We start from the raw sequence: 24523 nt of genomic DNA, 5'->3' as shown, positions 1-24523 counted from the left end.
CTTATTTCTGTTTCTAGCCAACAATCCCAGTGGTTTTACTTACAAAAAAAAAAAAAAAAAAAAAAAAAGCAACAACCCAGCACCTTCCCTCATTCGCGGCAAAGGTGGGGCGTTGCCCTACTCTCCTCCTCCCTAAACCTGCAAAACTCTAATAGACCGCTTTCCTGTGAGACCCCCGGTTTCTTAGATATAATTGATTCGAAGCTCAGGTGAAGTCTCTTAACTGTGAAAACTGGTAGCATTTGGGGGAGTGGAGAGAGGGTTCTTCTGATTTTCAGTAGCAAATTTGATGTCTAATAAAACCGACCTAAGAATTTCTGAGACTCGATGTTAACTCCTTGGGGGTGCCATGATGGAGACCTAGACAGTGGCTGTGGGGTTTCTCACCCGAACTTGGAGCGCCTGTTGGGCTGGGTGGGTAGCAGGGTCTCCCAGGCGGGCATCTTGCCCCGGTGTGGGGCTGGGGGCAGGGGGTGCCTTCCTCCTCCTGTTGCCCAGATCCCGGGACACCTTATTTTTTCCTTTTTGAGCATTGGTTGTTTGACTCTTCTTTCATTTCCAAGAAATGTAGCAGAGTATCCTTCCAGTAAATTCCCCCACTTAGCCTAAGCTAGCCGGCCTTGTTTTATGTTGCTTGTGACCAAAAGAACTTGTTAACAAATACAGATAGTGGGGCTGTTTACAATGTTTCGCTATTATTTGTGATACTTCTGGGGCTGTCTCTGTACATCCATTCTTGTTCACATCTTGTATTCCCCCTGTTTCTAGAAGTGGAATTTCTGGGTCGGACGGCGCCCATTTCTGCTTCCGTGCACCCTGCCAGCTCGTCTCTAGTAGGTTAGCTGACTGACATTCCACTGGCAACTCTGTGCATGTGCCTGTCACCCACAGCATCACAAAGGTGACTGTTAATGTGTATTTAATTTTTACAGGTTTCATAGGAGAATCATTGTGGTAACTTGTCTTTTTTTTTTTTTTTTCTTCTACTAGGAAACTTGAATGGTCTTTTCATATTTTCATTGACCATTTGGATTTCTTCTTTTGTGACTGTTTCTATCTTCTTTTTAAAAAAATTTAGGGCATTCATCTTGTTTCTATTGCTGTGTTATAACTCTGCTTATTAAGGACCCTCCATCAGATGAGTTAGGAAAATAACCACTCCTAATTTGTTATTTGCTTTTCACCTTTTCTGTGTTTTTGGAATACAGATTCTTTAAAATTTGGAAGTGGTCGAATCATTAAACCTTTTCTTTAATGGAAAAGGCTTCTAAAGTGTACTAGAAGGGAGCGAAATGTGCTGCCTAGTACCTTGGGACACACGCCTAGGCTGTGTGTGCTGACGGTGGGATGATTGTATGTGCTTAATACATGTTAGTTGTGCAACGAAGAGATGTATATTGTGTGTACGTTGCTTCATTCCTTCACTTACCCAGCACTTCCTGGGTGCCTGCTTCTCTGGCGGCATTCGGTGGGGGGGATGAGGGTGGGCTTGGAGGAGCCCTCCCGGGCCTGAGGAAATTTTGGGGGCGGCGATGTGCAGGGCCGAGCCCCAGGAACGGGGGCCCTGCCACCCCCCACCCCCGCCAGCGTTTCTGGATTGTCTGCTTATTCTCCCCTCCCCCTTCGAGGACATTTTCCACAGTTGCACTGAGCAGCCTGAGTGGGCAGAGGGCTTTTGGTGTTTGTTTTAATGGTCTCTTGTTGGGTACCATCAGCAAGCTGTGAAATCAAACGTTTCAATTCTGGTTTTATTTAACCATTTTACCAGATGTTTCCTGTGGTTTGATAGATGTACCATTTACTTGAAAGTTACACTCCTGAGAGTTTGAATGTTATGGACACCGTTGCTATAGACAATGATTCGGTCAGGGCAGGATCTGGGAGACAACTTTCGCATCATTTTGGGGTTGAAGATGTGTTTTTCCCCAGAACAGTAATGCCATCTTCATCATCAGCTTTTATCTTCTCTGTTACCGTTCTGATCTCTAGTTTATAAGAGACTGTAACCGGTTGCTCGGAATTTATTCCCCTAAACACCACTGTGCCGCCGCGGGTAGTACTTTCTGAAAGCAGCTGGACCCAGGTACATCTAGGTTTTGTCTGTAAAACTCACCTGGGTCGAAAAGAACTCAGGTAGCAGGCAGGCGAAAGTTCGAATTGGCCAGAAATGGGACTGAGGCTGTCTCCTGAGGGCTCCCTGATGCTGGGCGGGGTGAGAGAGCTGCAGACGTGGCATCTTTTGCACCCACCCCAGGCCTGCGGAGACAGACCCGGGACCACGGTGGCACCTTTACCGTCCCCGGCTCTCTGCGGCCTGAGCCCCTGCAGAGCAGAGCCTCTCAGCCAGGCTTCTGCCGGCGGGAGGAAAGCAGAAGGAAGTCGCTCCCGACCAGGCACGAGGGAACCTGGGGCATTTCGACCCTCCTGCCGTGGGGGGGGGGGGGCGGGGGGGGGGGGCCGTGCGGGGCGGCGCTGCTCCTCGCCCCCCACCCCCCCCAGCAGCCCGCCGGCCTCTCTGGGTTCTGCTGGGCCTCGATTTAGAGAGTTTTATAAAAGCCTGATGTGCTGGCAGACGGGGAGACAAAGAAAGAGGAAATGGCATGCTGTCCTCCTGACAGCGGATCTCTTTTCTCACGGACTGGGACCGTAACGATGCGTGTCGCCTTCTGGCAGGAAAGCCTCTGTGAACGAACCTCGGCCCGGCCCGGCCCCCGAGCCTGGCCCTCGCGCGCGGGCGGCGGCCTCACCTTGCCGCCTCCCCCGGCGGGGACTTTTATTCTGACGAGCCTCCCGCCCATCCAGTTTTGCGCCTGGACCGCCTGCCAAGTTTGGGAGGCCCAAGGCTTTCTTGTGGGAGGACGCTGGGCTGTCTTCATGCTCTTTGGCAATGATTAAAGTGAGGTTAGTACCAAAAACCCTTTCATTTTATTCCCTTATCCTTGCTTTTGCAAACCAGATGGCAACCCTGTATTTTCAGCTGTAATTAATTTAAACTCTGCGGCAGCAAGGCTGGGAGAGGCGGCACTGCCTGTGCTCAGAAGGGCAGCAGTGACTTTCCTGCTCATCTCTCTCCCCTCACCAGGCGGCCCCTTGTCCCAATCAGATCCCCGTCGTATCCGGTTTCTTCTGCGAGGGGCCTGGAGAGAGAGGGCTCTTAAAGGGGCCGCAGCCCCGCCACTGTGAGCCGAGGGGCTAACGCACATGGGTAATTGTTGCCTTAATGGGGTGGAAGCAGCCAGGTTCCAGGTGACCGCTGATCTGCGGTTGCCGGGCCGGGCCATCACTTGAGCGACTGCAGACAATGATGCATAGTTGGTGAGGCTGCAGCTTCGGGGAGGACAGAGTGCTTTTTCTTCCCACTCAGTTCAGCCGCCAGCATCGCCTCCAGAAGGGGGTATGTTTTATGTTTAACATTTATTCTTAAAGAAAATGACAAGGCAACTGAAAGCACTTGGGCACAATTGAAGTCTGGAGGTTCCGACCTCAGCTGTGTGACCACTGCCCTCCGTGGAGAGGGTGCTGGAGGCCCTCCTCTGTGAGTTGCTTTAGGGCATGGGACCCACTGGAGAGGAGGCCCCTCCACAGGCCTCAGGACACGGGGCTCTTGTCCCGTCTCTCGGGAACTTGCCACGTAACTCGGCAGCGAGCAGCCTCGTCCCTCCTGGCCCTGAAAGGAAGCTGAGGTTCAGATGCAGACCGAGAGGTCGCTGGCCCTGGAGCCGGTGTCCAGGCGCCCTCACCTGTCCGCACGGCAGGCCATTTGAGGGCCACACTCGCGGGGCAGCGAGGAGGGGCTGCAGATTGAGGCAGATCTGTTAACAATGACGTGTGCGGGACACTCTGTAGAACTGTACGCTGATGTCACACAAATGGTAGCTATTACTGTTCTTAACACTAGCCATCCTTAGATGGCTTGAAGTCATTTTCAGAGGCCCACAGTGAGAAATGAGAACCGCAAATGTGTAGCTTGTGAGTCTCCAAATGCTCCCTGGCGCGGACCACACCCCTGACTGCAGTCCCCCGAGTGTGTGCCTGGAGCTGCAGGGTTGGGTGAGCTGGTGATGGATGGTGTTTGTTTATTTACCTTTTCACGTCAAATGCTTACATTATTCTTGAGCATTTCTCTCATGAACCACTTGCACTGTGTTTACACAGACTTGTGTTTGTGTTGTTGTTGTGAGCCAGACGTATCCTTTCGGAAACCTATCATTTTTCTCGAGTAGAGAGGGACATTTACTACCAATGATTTGTCAAAACGCCTAAGGACTGAGAATTAAACACAGAATTACCATGTGATCCAGCAAGTCCACACGTGGGTGTAGACCCACAAGAAGTGAAGGCAGGGACCTGAAACCGGTATCTGTACACCTGCCCGTGTTCACAGAAGCATGATTCATGGCAGCTGGAAGGTGGGAGCAACCCAGTGCCCGTCAAGGAATTAATAGATCCATACCATGGATTATTATTCAGCCTTAAAAAAGGAACATGCGGTTCTGGCACCTGCCACCGCATGGATGAACCTTGAAGACATTATGCAGAGTGAAATGTGCCAGTCACAAAAGCACAAAGAGCGTGTGATTCTTCTTGAGTGAGTGTCACATTCGTAGAAGCAGTGAAGAGAATGTGGTTGCCAGGTGATGAGGGAGGGAGAACGGGGAGTTCGTGTTTAATGGGTACAGGGTTTCACTTCGGAAAGATGAAAAATTTCTCGATATGATATGGGTGGTGGAGATGGTTGCACATTCAGTGTGAATGTGTTTAATGCCACTGAACTGTATATTTTCAAACGACTAAAATGGTAAATTTTATGTGTGTTTTGCCACAGTTTTTAAAAAAGATTTAAAAACCTTCCAAAGACTAATGATTAACTTTGGTTCAATTGAATAAACAATAACGCATCTATTATGTGTTCAGCCTTCGTATTCCGTGCTCGGCTGGAATGAACATTGTGTCAAGAGGGGGTAAGAACTTGAAGGACAGACGTTCAGCTGTCAGGATGTGACCTTTGGGGCCTCATGGTGGGGAGTGGCAATGTGAGGACTCTGGGGCGTGGTCATTTTAATTTAAAGGGTGGTTGGGAGTCACCATTGCCATTTGGTGTGGGAGGTGCTTGTGAAAAGGAAAGGGGTGCGTCACTTGAGGTATTTGGGGATGGCAGTCCTGGATTCTCCGAAGACATTTTTAGAATCATCCACTCAGGAGTTTGCGGGGGAGATGCTATTTCAGTGTTGACCAGTCATGAGGTTCCCCTGGGTTCCTTTTCCAGGTCCCAGGTTTGGGATTAAATATGATTTTAATAGCCAGATGTTAGTGACGTTACAGTAAAACTAAGCAGACACTATAGGGAAAGTCAGTTCTGAATCCTCTGAAGAGTTTGAAAATAAGAATATTTGTCAAGAAATGCATTTTTGTAACTTGGAAAATGAAGTAAGCCATCAGTATTGGTTTTTTTTTAGATCCCTTGGGAACTTTGCTTCAAGAATAGAGATTGGTTGGTAATTTGCCTATCAGTTGCCAATACATTAGTAGCCTTTCTAAGCACCGGAGAGTCCTCGAAATAACCTTTAAGAAATTCAGATCATGTTCTTATCCTGTAATCTAAGTAAAGAGAAACAATGGCTTAGCTAACCTTTTCCTCTAGTTTTCGAAAAGACGGAGTTCAGCCCAGACCACACGGATGCTCAGAGGGGATTAATGCAGTACATAATGTGCTCTCAGATGGAAGGTCCTGAAGGCCCTTTAATAATGATAATTTTATTATTAATAATCATAATAACTAATAATTTAATAGTAACAGTAGTAACTATTTTAAAGAATATTTGGTAGATGCCTCAGTATCTTCTATTAAATGAATATTTAATTACTTTATATACTCAATACTTAAATTCTCAAACTTTTTAATATAGTTTTGTAGTAATTTAATTCAGTAAGTAATTTAATTTTGCCTGCAAAGTTTCTGATGTCAGTCAGGGTAGGTGGGTGGTTTTAAAAGAAAAACTCGCTTTCTAATTTTTGTTCAGTGTAGAATGAATATGTTGAATTAGAGCTTATCCTCTATTGTCAAGAAGTCCACGGCTCCAAAATATACAAACAGCTCATGCAGCTCTGTATCAAAAAAAAACAAACAACCCAATCAAAAAATGGGCAGAAGATCTGAATAGACATTTCTCCAAAGAAGACATACAGATAGATGGCCAAAAAGCACATGAAAAGATGCTCAACATCACTAATATCAGAGAAATGTAAATCAAAACTACAGTGAGGTATCACCTTGCATCATTCAGAATGGCCATCATCAAAAAGTCTAAAACCGAATGCTGGAGAGGGTGTGGAGAAAAGGGAACTCTCCTACACTGTTGGTGGGAATGTAATTTGGTAACAGCCACTGTGGAAAACAATATGGAGATTCCTTAAAAAACTAAAAATAGAACTACCATATGATCCAGCAATCCCACTCCTGGGCATGTATCTGGAGAAAACCATAATTCAGAAAGACACATGCACCCCAACGTTGATTGCAGCACTGTTTACAATCGCCAAGATATGGAAGCAACCAAAATATCCTTCGACGGATGAATGGATAAAGGAGATGTGGTACATATATACAATGGAATATTACTCAGCCATAAAAAAAGAACAAAATAATGCCATTTGCACCAACATGGATGGACCTAGGGATGATCATACTAAGTGAAGTAAGTCAGAGAAAGACAAATATATGATATCACTCGTATGTGGAATCTAATTTTTAAAAAATTGGTACCAATTAACTTATTTACAAAACAGAAACAGACTTACAGATATCGAAAACAAACTTATGGTTACCAAAGGGGGAACATGGGTGGGGGGGAGGGATAAATCAGGAGCTTAGGATGAACACAGACACACTAATATATATGAGATAGATAACCAACAAGGACCTACTGTACAGCACAGGGAATGCTACTCAGTATTCTGTGATAACCTATATATATGTTTAACTGAATCACTTTGCTGTATACCTGAAATTAACACAACATTGTAAATCAACTATACTGCAATAAAATTAAAATTAAAAAAATAAAGAAGTCCACAGAATAATTTGGAACTGGTTACCGCCACCGTCGGGGCTGGACGCTTTGAAGGTACTTGCATTCAGGTGTAGGAATGCGACTGTGTGGGTATGTGAAGGGCAGGAGGGAATTGCAGCAAACCAAATAGCACATGGATGAAATGTGCTGCTCTGTCTTTGGCAGGCATTCGCATGTGATGCAGACGTGTGCAGTAACTCATTTATCTCTCTCTTTAGCCAATACAGGGTCACAAGTATAGCTGAATTTAATTTAAAAAAAAAAAAAAAGAGTAGGAGGATTTTAGGAGACTACACATTACTATGGGACCAGGCTGCTGGCAGAACTGTTGTGTCTTGGGTCGTGCTGTTCCGGGTGGAGTCCCAGTTGACTACAGGTCTCAGAATCATCCTGATTTCGATATTCTATTCTGTTGACCTTGTTTCTTATTAGACCTTCTGCACTGACTTTTGGTTTAAAATGTGCTACGTAAATTGAAGGGAGTTATCTTTTCTTGTGCGCTCTGTTCTTTAGATTTCCTCTGGAGTATTATACCTAGTTCTGGGTACCACACTTAAAGATGGATGTTACTTTGGAGAGTGCGTGGAGGTGGGTGACAGGATGGTAAGGTGTTAGGATGGTATTAGGGTCATTGGGAGGGATTCTTGTTGGGTAAAGAGAATTCTAGGCATGGCATGGCTGACACAGAAGCAGTTTTCCAGTAGTTGGAAGAAGAAATAGACTTCGTTGAATTTTTCCAAAGAGCAGACCGTCAGTCAAAGAATCGTACTGGAACGTCAATAGTAGGGGAGGGCCTTTCATCGAACCCTTCCAGGAGTTGAGTGAATTGCGCGGAGGGGGAGTAAGCGAGTGCCCTACCCTGGGGGTGTGTGAGAAGCAGCCGCAGGGCGCCATGTGAGGACGCCGATGTTCGCAGCCCGCTCTGGGGTTCACAGATGACCCAGCACGAAGCTCTCTTCCTCTGAGTAGGACAAAGCATCCACTCTCTTCACTAAACAGTGTGTAATGGCTTCCAGCGATTTGTCACAGAATGTGGAGTAAAAGCTAAGAGTGAGCCTTCGGGAGAATTTGAATGGAATCAGAAAGCGGGCCGGTCCCCACCCAGAAGAAGGGAGCGGAAATGACACTGGAGGTGTTTGCAGACCACTCCTTCCTGGTGGCCTTGCGGGGGCTGGGATTGGTTCTCCAGTGACCCTTGGGTCAGATGCCGCCCTGAAGCTTCATAGGTTCCTGTCTTATTCAGACCAGTTGGTGCTGCTTTTTCCTAAGAATCCGTTTGCTTTTTGGTCGGTTCATTCATGAGTCAGATACTGTGTGTCCGGCACTGTTCTCCACGCTGACTCGTGGGGGCTTCGGAGCAGGGCGCTGGGCAGGAGGTCCGTGGGTCTCAATGCAGGCATGTCTGGAAGGGCCACCGTGTCTCCGCTCTGAGTCCCGGGCTGGTGGATGGCTCGGAAGGCGAGTGCACCTGCCTTCCTCCTGCCTGAGCACTTGGTTCCACGCTCCACATTTCCAGCATAAGGAAGGCTTTGTCAGGGGATCTTAGAATCGGGCTGAGGGCTGTCTGTGGGTGCAGGGAGCTGCGTGTGGGTGCGGGGAGCTGCTGCCTTGACCCCAGCAAAGCTGCTGCAGACACCGTCCATTTAAAAGCCGCTCTGGGACTTCCCTGGTGGCGCAGTGGTTAAGAATCCGCCTGCCAATTCAGGGGACATGGGTTTGAGTCCTGGTCCGGGAAGATCCCACATGCCGTGGAGCAACTAAGCCTGTGCGCCACAACTACTGAGCCTGTGCTCTAGAGCCCGCGAGCCACAACTACTGAGCCTGAGCGCCACAACTACTGAAGCCCTCACGCCTAGAGCCTGTGCTCCGCAACAAGAGAAGCCACAATGAGAAGCCCACGCACCACAACGAAGAGTAGCCCCTGCTCGCCGCAACTAGAGAAAGCCCGCGCGCACCAACAAAGACCCAACGCAGCCCAAAAAAATTAAAATATAAATAAATAAATAAATTTATTTAAAAAAAAAAAGCCACTCTGGACCGTCTCTGTGGGCAGATCCCTCAGCGTCACCCCTTTCTCCCTCACCCAGCCGTCCCAAGTGGTTGGATAGCCGAGCAGAGCAGCGCCGCAGTGACACCCCTGCTGCTGTGCGGCGGGACAGACGCGCTGCCCCAGGTCTGTGTGCGTTGCAGACACTGTAGCTGTTGTGCGGAAGGAGAGACATGATGTTTCTATCCCTTCTCTGCAAGGACTTCGATGCCAAAAACAGGAGAGTGGTTGTATTTTTTTTTTATATCATTCATCGAGAGTATACATAATGACAAAAATGACTTACACATTTAGTAGCAGTAGGGATTTTAAATTAATTTGTATTTTATTCGTCTCAGCAACATCTCCATTCATCTGAAATGAATGAGTGTACACGTGTGGCCCGCGTGATCCGTTGAGTCCATAAGCAGAGCTCAGGCTGCACGTGGTCCCGTGCTGCTCCCGCCGCCCGCGGGTGGGCGCCCGCCGCGCTCGTGGCAGCCGCGGCCCACCCAGGTTGGGGGAGGAGGGGCCCGGGGCTTTCCCCGTCGCCTTCTCAGGGTTGACCTCTTTTCTAAAACTTCGGCTTCTCCTCTTGTCTCAGCTAATGGTGGAAAACATGCACAGACTGTCCTAGTCGAAGAAAACTAGTCCCTTATTTTCATAGAGTTGAGCTGTTGGGAGAGGGGCTCCGGGTGGTGGTCCGACATCACGGGTCTCGCCCTCTCTGGGCAGCAGGTTGGGGAGCCCTGACTCCCCAAGCGAAGCAGGCGCGAGTGCTGGCCCTGTTCTCGGGGCCGGAGCGCAGCGTCTGGCTGCCTGGCCCCGGGGCCCACCGCGAGGAGAAGGGAAAGCAGAGGCCGAGCAGACGAGCAGGGAGGAAACCGAGGCACGAGGGGAGCGGACCCAGCACCGGCAGCCGCTGGCCAGCTGAGGAGCCCCAGCGCAGGACAGACGGGCCTGCCGCGGGCATCACGTCCCGAAATAACGTTTATGATAAAGATCCCAAGGCACCAAGAAGGAAAAGAAGTCAACTGTAGGATGTTTCAGACGGGTTTCTAACTACAACAGTTTTAAAATATCTTGTGTCTTAAGGCTTACGTGTCGGTTATTTAGAAGCTTCGCGGAAGTGGCCGCCGTGGGCCCAGGTGACGGCTGTCGGGTGTCCTGGGCGCCCTGGGTCCCCACGCGGGTCTGCGCAGTGACTGTGCCCGAGGGGAGAGAGAGCCACTGTCTGGGGGACAGAGCAGGGCAGGAGGGGCGGGAGGAGCAACCACAAAACGCCCACTGGAGGCCAGGGCGGCCACGGCGTCTCGGGGCCGGACACTGTGGGGCCGTCGGTGGTGCTCTCTCAGTGCCGCTCGGTCTTGAGGGCGGCGATTGGAGACCCTTGACTCAGCTACAGAGACAGGGTCCAGTGAGGACGGCCGAAGCCTTCCTCGGACACGCCTGTCCTCTCCCTTACCCGGAGCTGGTCATGCGCCCTCCAGCACCGGACAGCCAGCGGGCAGCAGTTGAGGCAGGAGGGGGAGGGCTGGCCTGATGGGAGCCCCCGTCCCGCCCCCGCCAGCCTGTGCCCTGGGTGCGCCGCTTGTCGGCTCCGTCTCCCTCCTCCTGCCCTGGGAAGGGTGCGGGCACCCCCGAGGCTGGCGCGGGCGGTGGGGAGAGAAGGCGGGCGTCGAACGCAGCTGGCCCGGGCCTCGGGGTTGGTTATCGACGGGCCCATCCGCGCAGGACTGAGGAGAAGGTGTGCTGGTTCGTTCTCTCTCTGCCTGCAGTGGTCCTGAGCTGCACGGCTGGGAGGATGGCGTGGCTGATGAGGGTCTGCGGTCCTGTACATCGGGGCGGGCGGATGCCTTTTCCTGGCTTCCTGAATTGCACTTGGAGGAGCAGTCGGGGGGCAGCTGTTCCTCCAGCTTCTCACCGGCAGGCCTGGCCTCACCCACTTTGTCACCTCTCAGTGCTGCTTAAACGCCCTTGTGATGACAGGCATGTGTGACAAGGACACCTCAGGTCCGGTGGATCTTAGGGGCCTCTGAAAATGTCCAGAGCAAGCTTCAAAAAAACTGGGGGGGCGTGGAGGAAGAGATTAATTACAGATAAAGCAGAAAAAACATGGATGTGGAGAATATCTAAAGAAGTAAAAGCACTGGGGGTAAAAGCCATGGAAACTGTATTAGTTTCTGGGGCTGCCGTGACCAAGTGCCACAGACTGGGTGTCTTCAACAAGAGGAATGTATTTCCTCCCGGTTATGGAGGCTGAAGTCTGAGATGGCGCTGAGGGCAGGGTTGCCCCTTCCGAGCGCTGTGAGGACGGCTTGTCCCAGGCCTCTCTCTCAGCTTCCGGTGGCCTCGGGCATTCCTTGGCTTATAGATTGCATTCTCCCTACGTCTTCACATCTCACGTCATCTTTTCTTGGTGCATGTCTGTCACTTTGTCCAATTTCCCCTTTTTAGAAGGACATCAGTCATTGGCTGAGGGCCCACCTTAATGCCCTCATCTTAACGTGATTCTCTGCAAAGACCTTGTTTCCAAATAAAAGCACAGGCACTAGGGTTGGGTCTTCAGCATCTTTTGGGGGCAGGGGACACAATTCAACCCATAACTGATAAAAGGTAATTGAAAGAAGAAAGTGGAATGGCTAACAAATGTATGAAGAGGCCCTCAGTTGCGCTGGTGCCAGACGTGACCCAGGACGCAGTGGTGGCAGGAGGGCAGTGGATGCCGGGTCCTAAAGGGCTCCGGCAGCACCTGCTAGCCCTGAAGGCGGGGCGCCCTGCAGCCAGAAGCCTTCCCTCCGAAGATGCACCTGCGCGGCACCCAGGCGCAGGAATGTAAACGCTGTGGGATTGTTGATAACTAGGAAAACCCGACACGGCCAAACCGCCTGTCGGGCAGCAGTGGATCAACAAACTGGTGGATTCCTGTGAAGGAATCCTGTATGGCAGGTGACGAACATGAATGAACCGGATCTCTAGGCCAGAAACACGTGAGGGGAAAAAGCCCGGCTGTTAAGTACATACAGTGATGGGAGTGTAAAATGTGCTGCTCAGATTTACAGATACGTTCACAGGTGGTCAGAGGACAAAGGCTCAGATGGGAAGAATCTCCAAATACAGGCCAGCGGGTGTATCTAGGGATGAAGAAGGGGCAGGGGCCTGGGGGGCGTGAAGGAGGACCATGCTCTGCGGCTTTAATCCTTAGAGAGGGAAGGAAAGATCTGAAGCAAATAGGATGGTGAGGTTTCATCTGTCAGTTCTGGGTGGTGGGTACATGGGTCTTTGTAGTTTTCTCTGCATCCCTCTCTCGAGACGGGAAGGTGAAAAGGAGAGGCTTTGGAGCCAAATATAAATAGAACCCTTGTACTGTGCTAGTTTTGCGACCTTAGACAAGTGACTTAACCGCTCTGAATCTCAGTGTACACGTCTATACGATGGAGATGCCGATGCTTGCTTTGCAGCGTTGTGGTGGATTTAATACGGTGATAACGGTAACTACCGTCAGTAAAGCGTAGCTGATGATAATAAAGATAATCCAGGTAAGCAGTTTACTCGGAGGGATTCGCCAGCTCGTAATGCTCTCTCTTCCTGGGCAGGTCTTTCTGAGGGCAGCAATGCAATGGATGTGCTTCTCCCTGGCACTGCAGGCCACACATGTCATGGGGCAGAGCCAGTGAGGAGTGTGCCGCTTAGTTCCAGGTAGTGGGTTTTGAAATATGAACTAGCAGAAAGGGGGGTGCTACCTTTGTGAGAGTTAGTGGGGGGGGCGGGTGGCGTGTCACTCGGGTGGAAAGATGGGGCAGGGATGTAATCAGCCAACTGCACGGCCCTCCGTGCTCAGGTCGGGTTCCCTTGAACCTTGGATGCAGTAGGGCTGTGGCTTTTTTCTTGATTATTAAGTGATGTTAAGTGGTGGCAGGTGTCATGTATGACACAGTCTTCCCCCCAGTCAAAGGCAGAGACAGGTGCCCCCGTGTCACTGCCGAGCCGGACGTGCTGGGCACTGCAGCAGACAGACCCCAGTCCCTCTGTGTCTTCGGATGCTCTCTCTGAATGCCAGTATTTCTCAGCTTTTTCCGGCCCATGACACACAGCTCACCATTCTGTACCAGGAGGGCACTTCTGCCTCGCCTCCCACCCCCTCGCCATGCCAACGCCTTCCCTCCACACCACACACCCTGGCGGCGCTGTCTTGCCCCGCCGCTTCCCGTCTGAAATTGGTACCTTGGAGTGACGACACTGAACCAGGATGTCCTGGACACACCCACGCGCCCTCCCGCCTGGTTGGAAAGCAGTGAATTCTGCTCACAAGGAGAAAGAGGGAGTGATGCGTGAGGTTTGGATGACCTGGGGGACATTTAGATGCGGGGGGAGGGGAAACAAAAGATGGGGAAGGTAGTGAAAGGGAGAAACTATTTCACAGCTATTTATGGCTGATGTTTAAATGCTCCCTAAATTCTGCATTTTTCAGAAAAATGTCTTTCCTGCTGGGAATTTCCTCTGAAATTGCCTTAATTCCCTTTCGTTCACCGAAGATCCTAACTGTACTCACACATGATACGTGTACTTTAATAGTTCACTTAGGGGCTTCCCTGGTGGCACAGTGGTTAAGAATCCGCCTGCCAATGCAGGGGACACGGGTTCGATCCCTGGTCCCAGAAGACCCCACATGCCACGGAGCATCTAAGCCTGTGCGCCACAACTACTGAGCCTGCGCTGTAGAGCCTGCGTGCCACAACTACTGAGCCCGCGTGCCACAACTACTGAAGCCTGTGCACATAGAGCCCGTGCTCTGCAACAAGAGAAGCCCGCGCGCCGCAATGAAGAGCAGCCCCCGCTCACTGCAACTAGAGAAAACCCGCGCACAGCGACGAAGACCCAATGCAGCCAAAAATTAAATAAATTAATTAATTAAAAAAAAAAAAGTTCACTTAGTGAATGGTGGTTAAAACACCCTCTCTGTGCTCAGCCCTGTGCCTTGCACTGGGGACCGCGCAGAGCGTGCGGGGTAGGGGGCCTTGCAGGACTGTCCCCTCACGCACGCGCAGGCCCCCACCATGCCCTCCGGCGCTGCGGTTTGGGGGGTCAGGGAGGGCCTCCTGGAAGCTGGGGATGGAGGGGTGGGTGATGCAGGGCCTGGGGTGAGGATGGTAAGCGTTTTATCGTCCTCACCTCGGGCCTCTTTTCTGTGAGACAGGGACGGGGCCATCTACTTGATCCACGTCACAGACCCAGCAACTCAGCAAGTAATGGCAGGGGAGAGACATTTTCTGGTTTTAATTTTTTTAAATTATTATTGTTTTTAATTGTAGTGCATACAGTGTACCATTTTAGCCATTTTTAAGTGTACAGTTCAATGGCATTAAGTATCTTCTCTGAGGAAGCTTTCTAAACTTAAAGATGCTTTAACAACTTTATTGTGATTCGTGTTGGGCCGTGAGGGTGAAGGTTTGTTACCATCCTGTAGGTTCCCAGAGGGCGAAGCTTGTGTGAGGGATGCAGAGGAGAGGGAAGGTGGGTGAGTCGGAGTCGGGGCTCGGTCTTTGCCGTGACCCTCATGGGCCCTGCTCCCTCCTTCCTTGAACCTCCATATACACCTCACCCTCGTGCACAGTGGGTGTTGCCACAGACCTTCAGTCCACTCCTGCCGGGGGTGTTCTGCGTCCCATTGGCCGGGACACCCTGTCACCTCCGGGATGTTCCTGTTTTACGGGAGCCTGGGCCCGCGTGGGGGACACGGGGGCCGGGCTGGGCCGAGGGGCCTACAGCATGGGGACCCCCGGGGCCCCAGAACATTTCCTCCAAAGCACTAAGTAAAATGCCTCATCCCCACATCCCTCCCCTGTGCTAAGAATTCAGACTCCCTTTGGTTTAGTTAATTGCTGGCAGGAGGTAAGGAATTTAGTTGAGGCCCGAGATTGTCAAGTAAGACCTTCCCAAGGGTTTCCTTCAGCTCTGAGCCCCGCTTGGTTGAAGGGCGGGAAAACCTCACGTTGATGAGTGTGCAAGTGGATGCACTTTCCTCAGTTTCAGTGCCTGGAGTTGAGTCTACTTTTCCCTGGACACTGGGGACATTGCTGGCTTCTCGCCTCAGGGCAGAGCGGCAGCAGGTGGCACCCATTTCCCGGACACCTTTTTGCTTTTGAGCCCCTTCCCATTTTCTCTGTGGAAACGCCCTCCCCAGGGTGAGGATGGGTCCCGGGAGGGGCCGTGGACCCCAAGCCTCCTGTCATCAGCTGCTCCTCCGCGTCCGGCCCCCCGTGCGAGCCCTCTGGACTCTTTCCCGAGCAAACGTCGTCTTTAACGAGAACGGAGGCGCCGCGGGGCTCGCAGGCAGGAAGCGTGTGGTTTGGGTCCGGGAGCACATGACGCCCCGGGAAGCAGCGGAGCCCGGGGTATGAGTCACTGGGGGAAGGAAAACAACGTCTGTCTTCAAGCTCCGGGAACCGGGAAAATGAGCTGGAAATCTGAGTAATGTATAATTTTACTAAAATTAACCAGCGAGGTCTTCAGATGGTTTCTGGGTGTTTCATTGTCTTTTCCGGTCCTTGATGCCTGCTGCGTCCTGCCTGCAGGGGCCCATCCTCCCGTTCGCTCCCCGCGGGTTGACCTGGGACAGTCCCCTCCGCTCCTCGGGCACCCGGCTGCGCCGTGCAGTGTCGCAGCGCTGCGTGGTGCCGGGTGTGAGCACCGGCGCCGCCCGGGCGACTCCCAGCCTTCTGCCCGCTCCTCCCCTCCCGGTGCTGCGGTTGTCACCGGGGAGCTTGTCGCCCCTGCCCATGGTCGTGAGCCCATGAGAAGGGCTGAGTCTTCCTCTCTGTAACCGTCAGAAAATAGGGGCTCAGTTAACATTGGTTGAATGTCGTGGGGCCTGAACTGGACGGAGGCGTGTTCCGAGTGACCTGTCCAGCCCCTGAGTTTGCAGAGTTCGTGACGTGACCTCTAGAAACCTCATTTTGGGGGGGAGGTTCCCTGACACAGTGACAAACCTCACTGTGTCAGGGAAGCAATTCACATAGCTCATCAAACACTGAATTTTATTCAAATTTAGATGGCAACCTGATGCTGGAGATAACTCTGTGTGACAACGTAGTCTTTTCAGACACTGGTCACCTGTATATTCAGTAATAAATACCCGTTCAGGGAAAAGCCAGCTTTTCTTGGGTTTGAGGGGCCTGAAGCCCGTCGAGCCAGACGTCCCTGCTCTGTGACGTTCTGCAGGGGTGTTCGGTGTTTGCGGTAACGACCGCGCAGCCCTTCACCTCAAAGGCCTGTAATGTCATCTGAATCGTCACAGGAAGATGAAATTGTGGACAGGCTGGTTTCAGAATTAAGTGCTTTTTTTCTTCTCTTTTTCTGTTTTTGCTATTGTAATTCTTTGAGAATCGCCAGGATCCGTGTGGTGTGTGTGGGACATCTCATCTAGACTGTGACCAGAACATACTTCTGTGATTGTCTTCATGGGTTGGAATTTTATTCTCTGATTGCTTCTAAGTCATTTTGTATAGTCGACCAGAGAATAGTGCGGGGCCGGGGCGGGGGGGCAGGGGACACACCCATAAATTACATGCTGTGCCTTATGCGGGTCGTTGCCCTGTAGTTGATGAACTGAACTTACAGCTGATTTGGTTCCACTCATGTCCATTGATCCCTCCACTGTCACAGAAGTCATTGCCACATTTTTAGTTAAAATACTTGCTCCTTTGTTATGAAAGAAAGACTGCTCTGGCAGCAGAGAACACGGCGGATTTAAGGGCTGAGACCTGAGGCACAAAGAACCCCTGGGCGGGGGGTGAGACCTGGGCCGCGAGTTCCTGGGCTTCTACCGCGAGGCCCACCGCCACCGGGCGGAGTCATTCTCGTTCTCAAAGAGACGCAGCGTGTGACGTTGCCCCTAGACGAGATCCATCAGGTTGCAGGCAGGGCCCGTGCTACCGCCTCACCTGGGTCCCACTCGGTACCTGCCCGTGGTTGGACTTTCCTACGGCAGGGCCCTCCCGCTGGCGCGCCAGGCTCTCTACGCTCCACACCAGCCTGATCGCCACACCGTGAGCCAAACACCACGGCTCGCGGGCCAGTAGCCTCGGCCAGTGACAAGACTGCACTGGGTCTCGGTCCCCTCGTCTGGGGCGGGGGTGTTTACAGCCTCCCCTTCTCAGTGCTGTTGGGAAGACTGAATGAGCTGAGGCCAGTGGAGCCTTAGAACAGGACCCGGCAGGTAGGAGGCATTGGGTTACTGTGGCATCATCACCACCTTCATCCTTCTGAAGGCAGATCCTGGTCAAACCAAGCCAGCCTGGAGCACACAGGTGAGTGGAGTTTGTTGGAGAAGCGCTCAGCCAGACCGCCGAGCGGGGGGCTGCCGTCTCGTCTGGGTGGAGCTATGGAGCTGACTCTGGACCCTGGGAAGGTGCTTCTCCTCAGCACCCACCTGGGTTAGCATCCTGGCCCCTCAGTTACCGGTAGGCTATTTGATCAGAGCCTCAGGCGGCGGGGTGATGATTGTGAAATATTTACCCACACCAAAGTGAGGGATGAGATGATCAGTGTGAGTGTCTCACCACGGTCGCCAGCCCCCTTGCCTCCCAGAAGTGGCCAGGTTTTCCTGTCTGAGCGCTCACTCCTCTTTTTCAGAAACAAGACGGCCAACGGGGACTGCCGGAAAGACCCCCGGGAACGGAGCCGCAGCCCCATTGAGCGAGCCGTGGCCCCCGCTGTGAGCCTGCACGGCAGCCACCTGTACACGTCCCTCCCCAGCCTCAGCATGGAGCAGCCCCTCGCACTGACCAAGAACAGCCTGGACGCCGGCAGGCCGGCCGGCCTCTCGCCCACCCTGACCCCGGTGGAGCGGCAGCAGGTACGCCCTTGTCCAGCGGGGCTCGGCCGGTGGCCGGCAGTGGGTGCGGGGGCTTGGGAGACGGAGGGCGGCGTGGAAGGAGGGCGGTGAGAGACGTGGGGAGTAACCCCACCCTCGGTTCTGTACTGAGGGTGGTTTTAATTCTGACCTGGGCCTGCCTAGGCCTCGCCCCTTGGGACTAATGGCCTCAGGCGAGACTTACTGTCTTTGGGGCTTAGTTTCTTTGCATGAGGCGGGGTTGGTCCAGACTAGCTGTGTTTCTAGCAGTCTTCCTTGGCAGCCGTGTTTAGGGGTCAATGTAATAATCCTAATAGGAATCCTACGTTAACCCGTTACAAGGCCGCATGGATGGAGTTCAATGCCAGGTTGCTTTGCTTTGGGCTGGAATCCTATAAAGTCAGTGGTCACAGTGGCTCTTAGCTCCTGCTGGTCAGAAACCTGTGATTGGCAGACAAGGATTTTTTTTTTTTTAAGGAAATTAAGTTGTTACTTAATAAACACAGATTGCTTGGTAGGAAAAAAGACTTTAAAAAATGGGGTTCCTGGAGGAAGAGCTAATAAAAGGAGGCATTAACCTTGAGGTTCAGAAACACTGCATGAACCCATGGCTTTCCTCTCTGAACCTTGGGGGCCTGTGACCCAGTAGGTCCTCACTCAGTGTTTGCTTGAGACTCTGGGACGCAGACAGCGAGCAGAGGAGGTGCTGGGGCAGCCGCTGTGTCCCCTGCCCGCCCCTGGTGCTGAGCCAGTCTGTGGCCCCTGCTTGGGAGGGGCCCCGGGCGTCGGGCGAGGTTGCGCTGGTGCCTGTGGTTCCCAGTGAGGCTGAGGAGCGGTTGCGCTTCCTACCCTGGAGCCCAACATCACAACCCTGTTTGTTTCCTTTGTTCTTTTAACAAAACCACGTGGACACTTGCTTTGTGCAGGGAGTGTGTTAGAGACTGGTCAGGCTGGATGCGGGCGCTCACGGTTTGAGTCTGGAGGAGGCAGGGAGTCACATAACTGAACTCTTAATGTATGAATTGGTGAGAACCAGGGTGAGTTATCACGTAGTGAACACTCCCCAGTGCTGCTGCGCCCCGGCGCTGGGAGGCCCTGGAGCTACAGGAAGGAAGGGAGTTATACTGGGAGGGCCCGGGGCGTCTCCCGGACCCAGGGTCGTGGGTACAGCCAGGCTCAGGAAGCAAGGGCCGGCTCTTGCCTGGGCGAGCAGATAGGAGGCAGGACCCTCCTTCCTCCCCTGGCCCCGTGCCTGTCTCTGCATCCTTTTCTCTCTCTGCTTCTGGATCACATGGCCAGCTCGGCGTGGCCGTCCCCCAGCTCCTGAGCTCAACTTGAATCTCCTCCTGAGTCGGCCTCGGTAGTTGAGCCGCAGCCTGAGGCAGATCTCCAGCCTGGCCACGGGGCGAGGTCACTTATGAACATGGCTGCACAGCCCCATCTCGAGGGTGGAGGGCACGTCACTACAAGAGGGCTGGCGGGGAGATCACGGGCTCGGGGGTTGAAACAGACCCTTCAAAAGGTGGGCTGCACACTGCAGGCTGTCCTTCAGGTGCGGCATGACCAGCACCTGCAGGGCGGGACTCCTGGATGTGACCACGGGCCAGGCCCCCACACCCATCTCAGGCGATGCTCCACGCCCCTCAGGTACGAGTCTTCCTGTTTCATACTCAAAGAAATGGAAGCTTAGAGGGCTGAAGGTCCTGCCTGCTGACTAGAGCTGGTTCACCCAGGTCCACCCGGCCTCAAAGCCATGTTCTCTCCTCTCTGCCATTGTCATCCACACGGGGGGGTGTCACACCGACTCTCTTGGTGGCTCCGTCCCATTGCTCATGTGTGGAATTAATAAAGCCCCAGATTCTTTGTTCACGAGCTGCTGCTAAGCTGCATCTTCCCCCATCCTGGATGTGTGGAATTTCTTGTTAGACCCAAGCGCATCCCCGCTCACCTGTGTGGGTGCGGATCTTCATCACAGACGTGTTCTTATCATTCCTGTTCACTTCCCATCACAGGAAGGTTTGATGTGCAGACTTCACAGTGGCTACTGATCAGACTGTTTACGGGAAAGGCGGGGGGTGGACAAGGCCCGGTTCCCTGTTGACACTGCCTTTGGGGTGACCCTTCAGCCAGCTCCTGCTAGCTGTCTCGTCGTCCGGGTTTTCAGGAGTTAAGTTTCCTGGCTGGAACCTAAGGGAGCTCAGTTGGTTCACAGATGTTTTCTGTCCGGGTCTGGGGATCCAGACACTCGCTGGTCCCTGCTCTGAAGTGTGTGTGGTCGAGGAGACAGGTGCCTCCGGAAGGGCTGGTTTACTGGCTGAATGTGGGGCGGGCAGGGGGCGGGTCATGCTTCACAGAGATGATATTTGAACGGGGTTTTAAAGGACGAGTGGAGTTTGCCAGGCAGACTGTGCGGTGGTTTCGGGGAAGGAGGGCGAGTGTGGGCAGGCGCATGGGGTGAGGGTGCTTTGTGTGTAATTCAGGCACTTGGATAGATTCCTGTGTTTCTGTCTCCATCGTGACTTGCATGGTCGTAACAGAAGCCGACTTGAGCTGGCTTGGCTTGAGAAAAACCAGGAGTGTATTAGAAGGGTCCTGGGATGGCCCAGAGAACCCGGTGCGGGGTAGGGGGGGATCCGAGGATACACTCTGAGAAGGGCAGGGCCAGGCGCTCTCAGGACCGTGACGGTAGGAGCCGTGGTCTCTTTACAGCCCTCTGCCATCTACACGCTGGTCTCCCGACTCGGCGATGGTCTCATTTCAGATCCGAGAGTTGGGACAGGCCAGCTCCCAACAGCCGAGCCTCTGTGCCACGTCCCTCACCGATCCACACTGCCACTGCCTCACACTGAGGGTCACTGCTCAGAGAACGGAGAGCTTGGGAGGGGGCCGAGCGCACACCCCCAAGACTCTCGTTCACGGTGGGTTCCGGGTCGTTGAGCGGTGTGGCCCGCAACGTGAAGCAGCAGGCGGCGCCTGGGCTTGACTGGATCTGCCATTGGGCCGGCAGGGCTCCAGGAGGGGCTCCCACAGAGCGTGGGTACTGGTGAGGCCCCGCGCCGAGGCACCACTCCAACGCCGAGGCCGCTGGCACTTGGTTCTCCAGGCGGGACCGGTGCCCGGCCGGGGGCTGAGGGGCGCCGGGGTGGCCGCCCAGCCGGCCTCAGAGCTGGGCGGGGATATGAGGATGGGGTCGCCAGTTGGGGCAGGGGAGCCGAACCGCTGCTGCCGCCTGTGTGCTCGCACTGACGCCAGCCCCCTCCTCCCGCAGAACCGGCCCTCAGTGATCACGTGTGCCTCCGCCAGCGCCCGGAACTGCAACCTCTCCCACTGCCCCATCGCGCACAGCGGCTGCGCGGCCGGCCCGGCCAGCTACCGGAGGGCCCCGAGCTGTAAGTGCCCCGCTCAGACCACTGCAGGGGACTGAGGGCTCCTTCTGTGTCCTCTTGGTCCCAGGAGTGGCTGGCCTCTGGGCCCATTTCTGAAGGAGGTCGACACCCCGTTCTTTGAGCCCCGGTACAGCGGCCTTGTGCTTGGCGTGGGGGGGGGGGCGGGGGAGCAGCACGTTGGCCCCGCCCTCCAGGCCCCCCTCTAGCGGGGCCCACTGGCTGCCGCACGGGGGGTCTGAACGCGTCCACGGCCCGGCGCAGCAGGCGTGCCGCCCCGTGGCAGGCTCAGAGAGGTGACCCACGTGGGGGCCCCCTGGTGTCCCCATGTCCCAGCCCTGACCGCTGTCCTCCCCCCCACAGCCGCCACCACCTGCGACCCCGTGGTGGAGGAGCATTTCCGCAGGAGCCTGGGCAAGAACTACAAGGAGCCCGAGCCGGCGCCCAACTCCGTGTCCATCACGGGCTCCGTGGACGACCACTTCGCCAAAGCCCTGGGCGACACGTGGCTCCAGATCAAGGCGGCCAAGGATGGCGCGTCGAGCAGCCCCGAGTCGGCCTCTCGCAGGGGCCAGCCCGCCAGCCCCTCTGCCCACATGGTCAGCCACAGCCACTCCCCGTCTGTGGCCTCCTGAAGGGAGCACCGCCCTCCAACGCCACGTCCATCTGCATGGTTTGCCTGAGCTTCGAACAGTCAGTGCTTAAAAAAATGGAAAAATGAAAAAAAAAAAAATCGTGGGGGTGGGGGGAGGGAGGGATGGTTTATTCGCAAAAACCACGTCGTCGGGATTTTTGTTCTGTTTTGTACTTGCTTGGTATCCGTACCCGGGGCCCTCAGACGTGATAGCAGCACCTGCGCGTGGAACCTCTGTCCGCTGTCGCCCCCCAGTCCCTGCCTTGGTTACCAAAGAAGCCTCGATGCAGGTCAGCTGCCCGACAGGGCCTGGACTCCACGGCTTGCGCTTTCTCAGTCACAGGCCAGGCCACTGGTGACTCAGACGCTTTGTGCTTTTTCATTTGCTTCTCGAGACCGGGGCGTGTGCGGTTCAGCTTCCAGCCCACGTGTGTGTGTGCGCTTGTGTGTGTGCGTCTACTTGAAGAGAACAGAACTGTCGTGTCTGATTTGCACTATGGGAGGAGGACTCAAGTTGCCTGCCTGACAACTTTGTGCGAGATGATAGTACTCTGAGGGCAAACTGCTGAAAAACGGAGGGTTTAAGGATGACATTTCTGACCATGGGTGTGTTTTTTTGTTTGTTGTTGTATTAATTAATTTAGACAAAACTGCTTTGGAAGGGGAAGTCTCATGCAGGTTTATAGGTCTTTCTCTGTCTGTCTAGATTTTCAGGTGCTTGCAACTGGACTGCAGATTCTACCAATCACGGGCATTTTACCTTTTCTAAACACTGCAGTTTGTTAGACTAGAGCTGAAGTTGGAGGATTCTGTAGTGCTTTAAACGTGATGCATGTTTTAATGGATAAAAATAGCTGGTTTCTATTAATTGTATAGACAGTAAACAAAAAGCTTAATACTTACTAGCTTCTTTTCAGAATTCGTTTATTTTTGTCAGTTACAGTCCTAGATATACTTACTGCTGGTACAGTTGTACTCTAAGATTTGTGTTTGATATTCACGTTACTCCCAAGTAGCGTGGGGCCAGTCGGTCCCTGGCAGGCCCTGGACACGGGCGGGTGAGTGGCTGGTCAGCTGCAGAGTCGGATGCTGGACTTGTGGCTGCAGGCTGACAGCATCAGTTATTTTTTGCATCCCTGTCTGCTTCTTAACTCGCTCCCAGGGGAGTTGGGACTCGTGTCTTCCAACTTCCCTCGATGCAGAAACTGCTCCCTTTGAACTCTTGGCTGAACAGCAGATTCCTGACAATCTGTGAGATGGTGTTTTGTATGCTTCCTCGTACACTGGGGCCAAGGCAGTATACATTCCTCTGACTTTATACAGTTATTACTGCATTTATTATCGTTTGCTATAGTAATAGCTACTAACTAGAAATTAGGTGAAGAAGAAAGCATGACAGACCCAGCTGTGGATGTTCGACAGCTGCTCTTCTTTCTGGTAAACGTTTCTATGCCCCTGCCCCTCCCCTGTGCTACTACCCTCCAGCCTTGCCCACCACAGGGCTTGAGCAGTCACCTGGCCAGGTGACTCGGGCATGACCACCTCACCCGCGAGGCACCGTGGACTCACCGGAGCTCTCGAGGCTGGTTGTCAGTATGAGAAAAGTACAGGTTCGCTGGTTGGCATTGGGTGAACAGGCAGGAGGATGGGCTCTTGTGGCCACAGGGTGGCTGTAGTTATTTGAAAAGGCGGGAGGAAAGCCTCCCCTTTGGCCCCCGCACACGTTTCCCTCCCACTTAACTGGGCTTCCAGGCTTCTGCATTCAGGCCCCTATATTTTCTGTAGGAAAAATCGTTGAGAACACTTTTTTTATATAGGTAACTTTAAGACCATCATTACGCTGTGCGTAAAGAATGTACAGAGAAATTTGTAGGTATTTTTTGAAGAACAATTAATTTGTTAATGATATGTAGCTATTTAATTTTTCCCTTTCCTATTGTAATCATTCATATTTTTTTGTTGTTTGGAAAAAAAAGTTGATCTTTTTTTTTGTCGTAGATTTGTCTGTAAAAGTGCAGGAACACAGTTATTCTATGAGAACACTGCATCTGCCTTAATAGCCACTAGTTTGTTATTGCTACAGGCTACTGAGCGTCGCCCCAGGAAAACAACCCCACTGCCGGCGGCTCTGTGCAGACCCGGCTCCTCACACGCCCGCGTCCACCAGCGAGGCCATCGCTTTGGGAGGGACGGTGGCACTGAGGGCCAGGTCCCTGGTGCGCTGACCTATCTGGGATAGGCAGCACCTGGGAGGGGCCTCGGGCAGGAAACCAAACGGTCACCAGGAAGGGACACTCCCAGGCCTCAGGAGGCACAGAGAGGTTCTTCACAGAGCCACGCCATCTGCAGTGCGTTCTGACCATTCTCTCCATGTTTGTAAATCTGTAATATACCATTCTCTGTGGCCTGTTTTTCCTGGAAGAAGAAGAAAAAAAAAGGTTTGGCAGGCCATCTTTTTTTTGTACTTAAAAGTAGCCTTAAGAACAATAATAAAGTGCTCTTAAACCACAGACTGTCTGTGTGATCCTTGGGTCCTGCAGTGACAGAGCCAGGCTG

At 53.0% G+C, this 24523-nt stretch overlaps 1 protein-coding gene across 4 annotated transcripts in view; it reads left to right on the top strand.

Moving 5' to 3' along the window:
• VGLL4 (vestigial like family member 4) overlaps positions 1-24477 on the top strand; it is a 155078-nt gene extending 130601 nt beyond the window's left edge. For 3 of the 4 annotated variants that reach the window (XM_036867777.1, XM_036867776.1, XM_036867775.1), the window contains 3 exons: positions 17731-17953; positions 21219-21339; positions 21697-24477. In XM_036867777.1, coding sequence (XP_036723672.1) covers positions 17731-17953; positions 21219-21339; positions 21697-21968 — 616 coding nt within the window. In that variant the 3' untranslated portion in view covers positions 21969-24477. Of the gene's footprint in view, positions 1-2603; positions 2902-17730; positions 17954-21218; positions 21340-21696 lie in introns of those variants that run through there. The other variant, XM_036867778.1, reaches the window with a different exon arrangement.
• Positions 24478-24523: the final 46 nt, after the last annotated feature.

The sequence above is a fragment of the Balaenoptera musculus genome, chromosome 11 (assembly GCF_009873245.2).
Source record: "Balaenoptera musculus isolate JJ_BM4_2016_0621 chromosome 11, mBalMus1.pri.v3, whole genome shotgun sequence".
NCBI classification, from domain to species: domain Eukaryota; kingdom Metazoa; phylum Chordata; class Mammalia; order Artiodactyla; family Balaenopteridae; genus Balaenoptera; species Balaenoptera musculus.
Note: the sequence above shows the minus strand (reverse complement) of the source record. Positions and strands in the feature narration are given on the sequence as shown.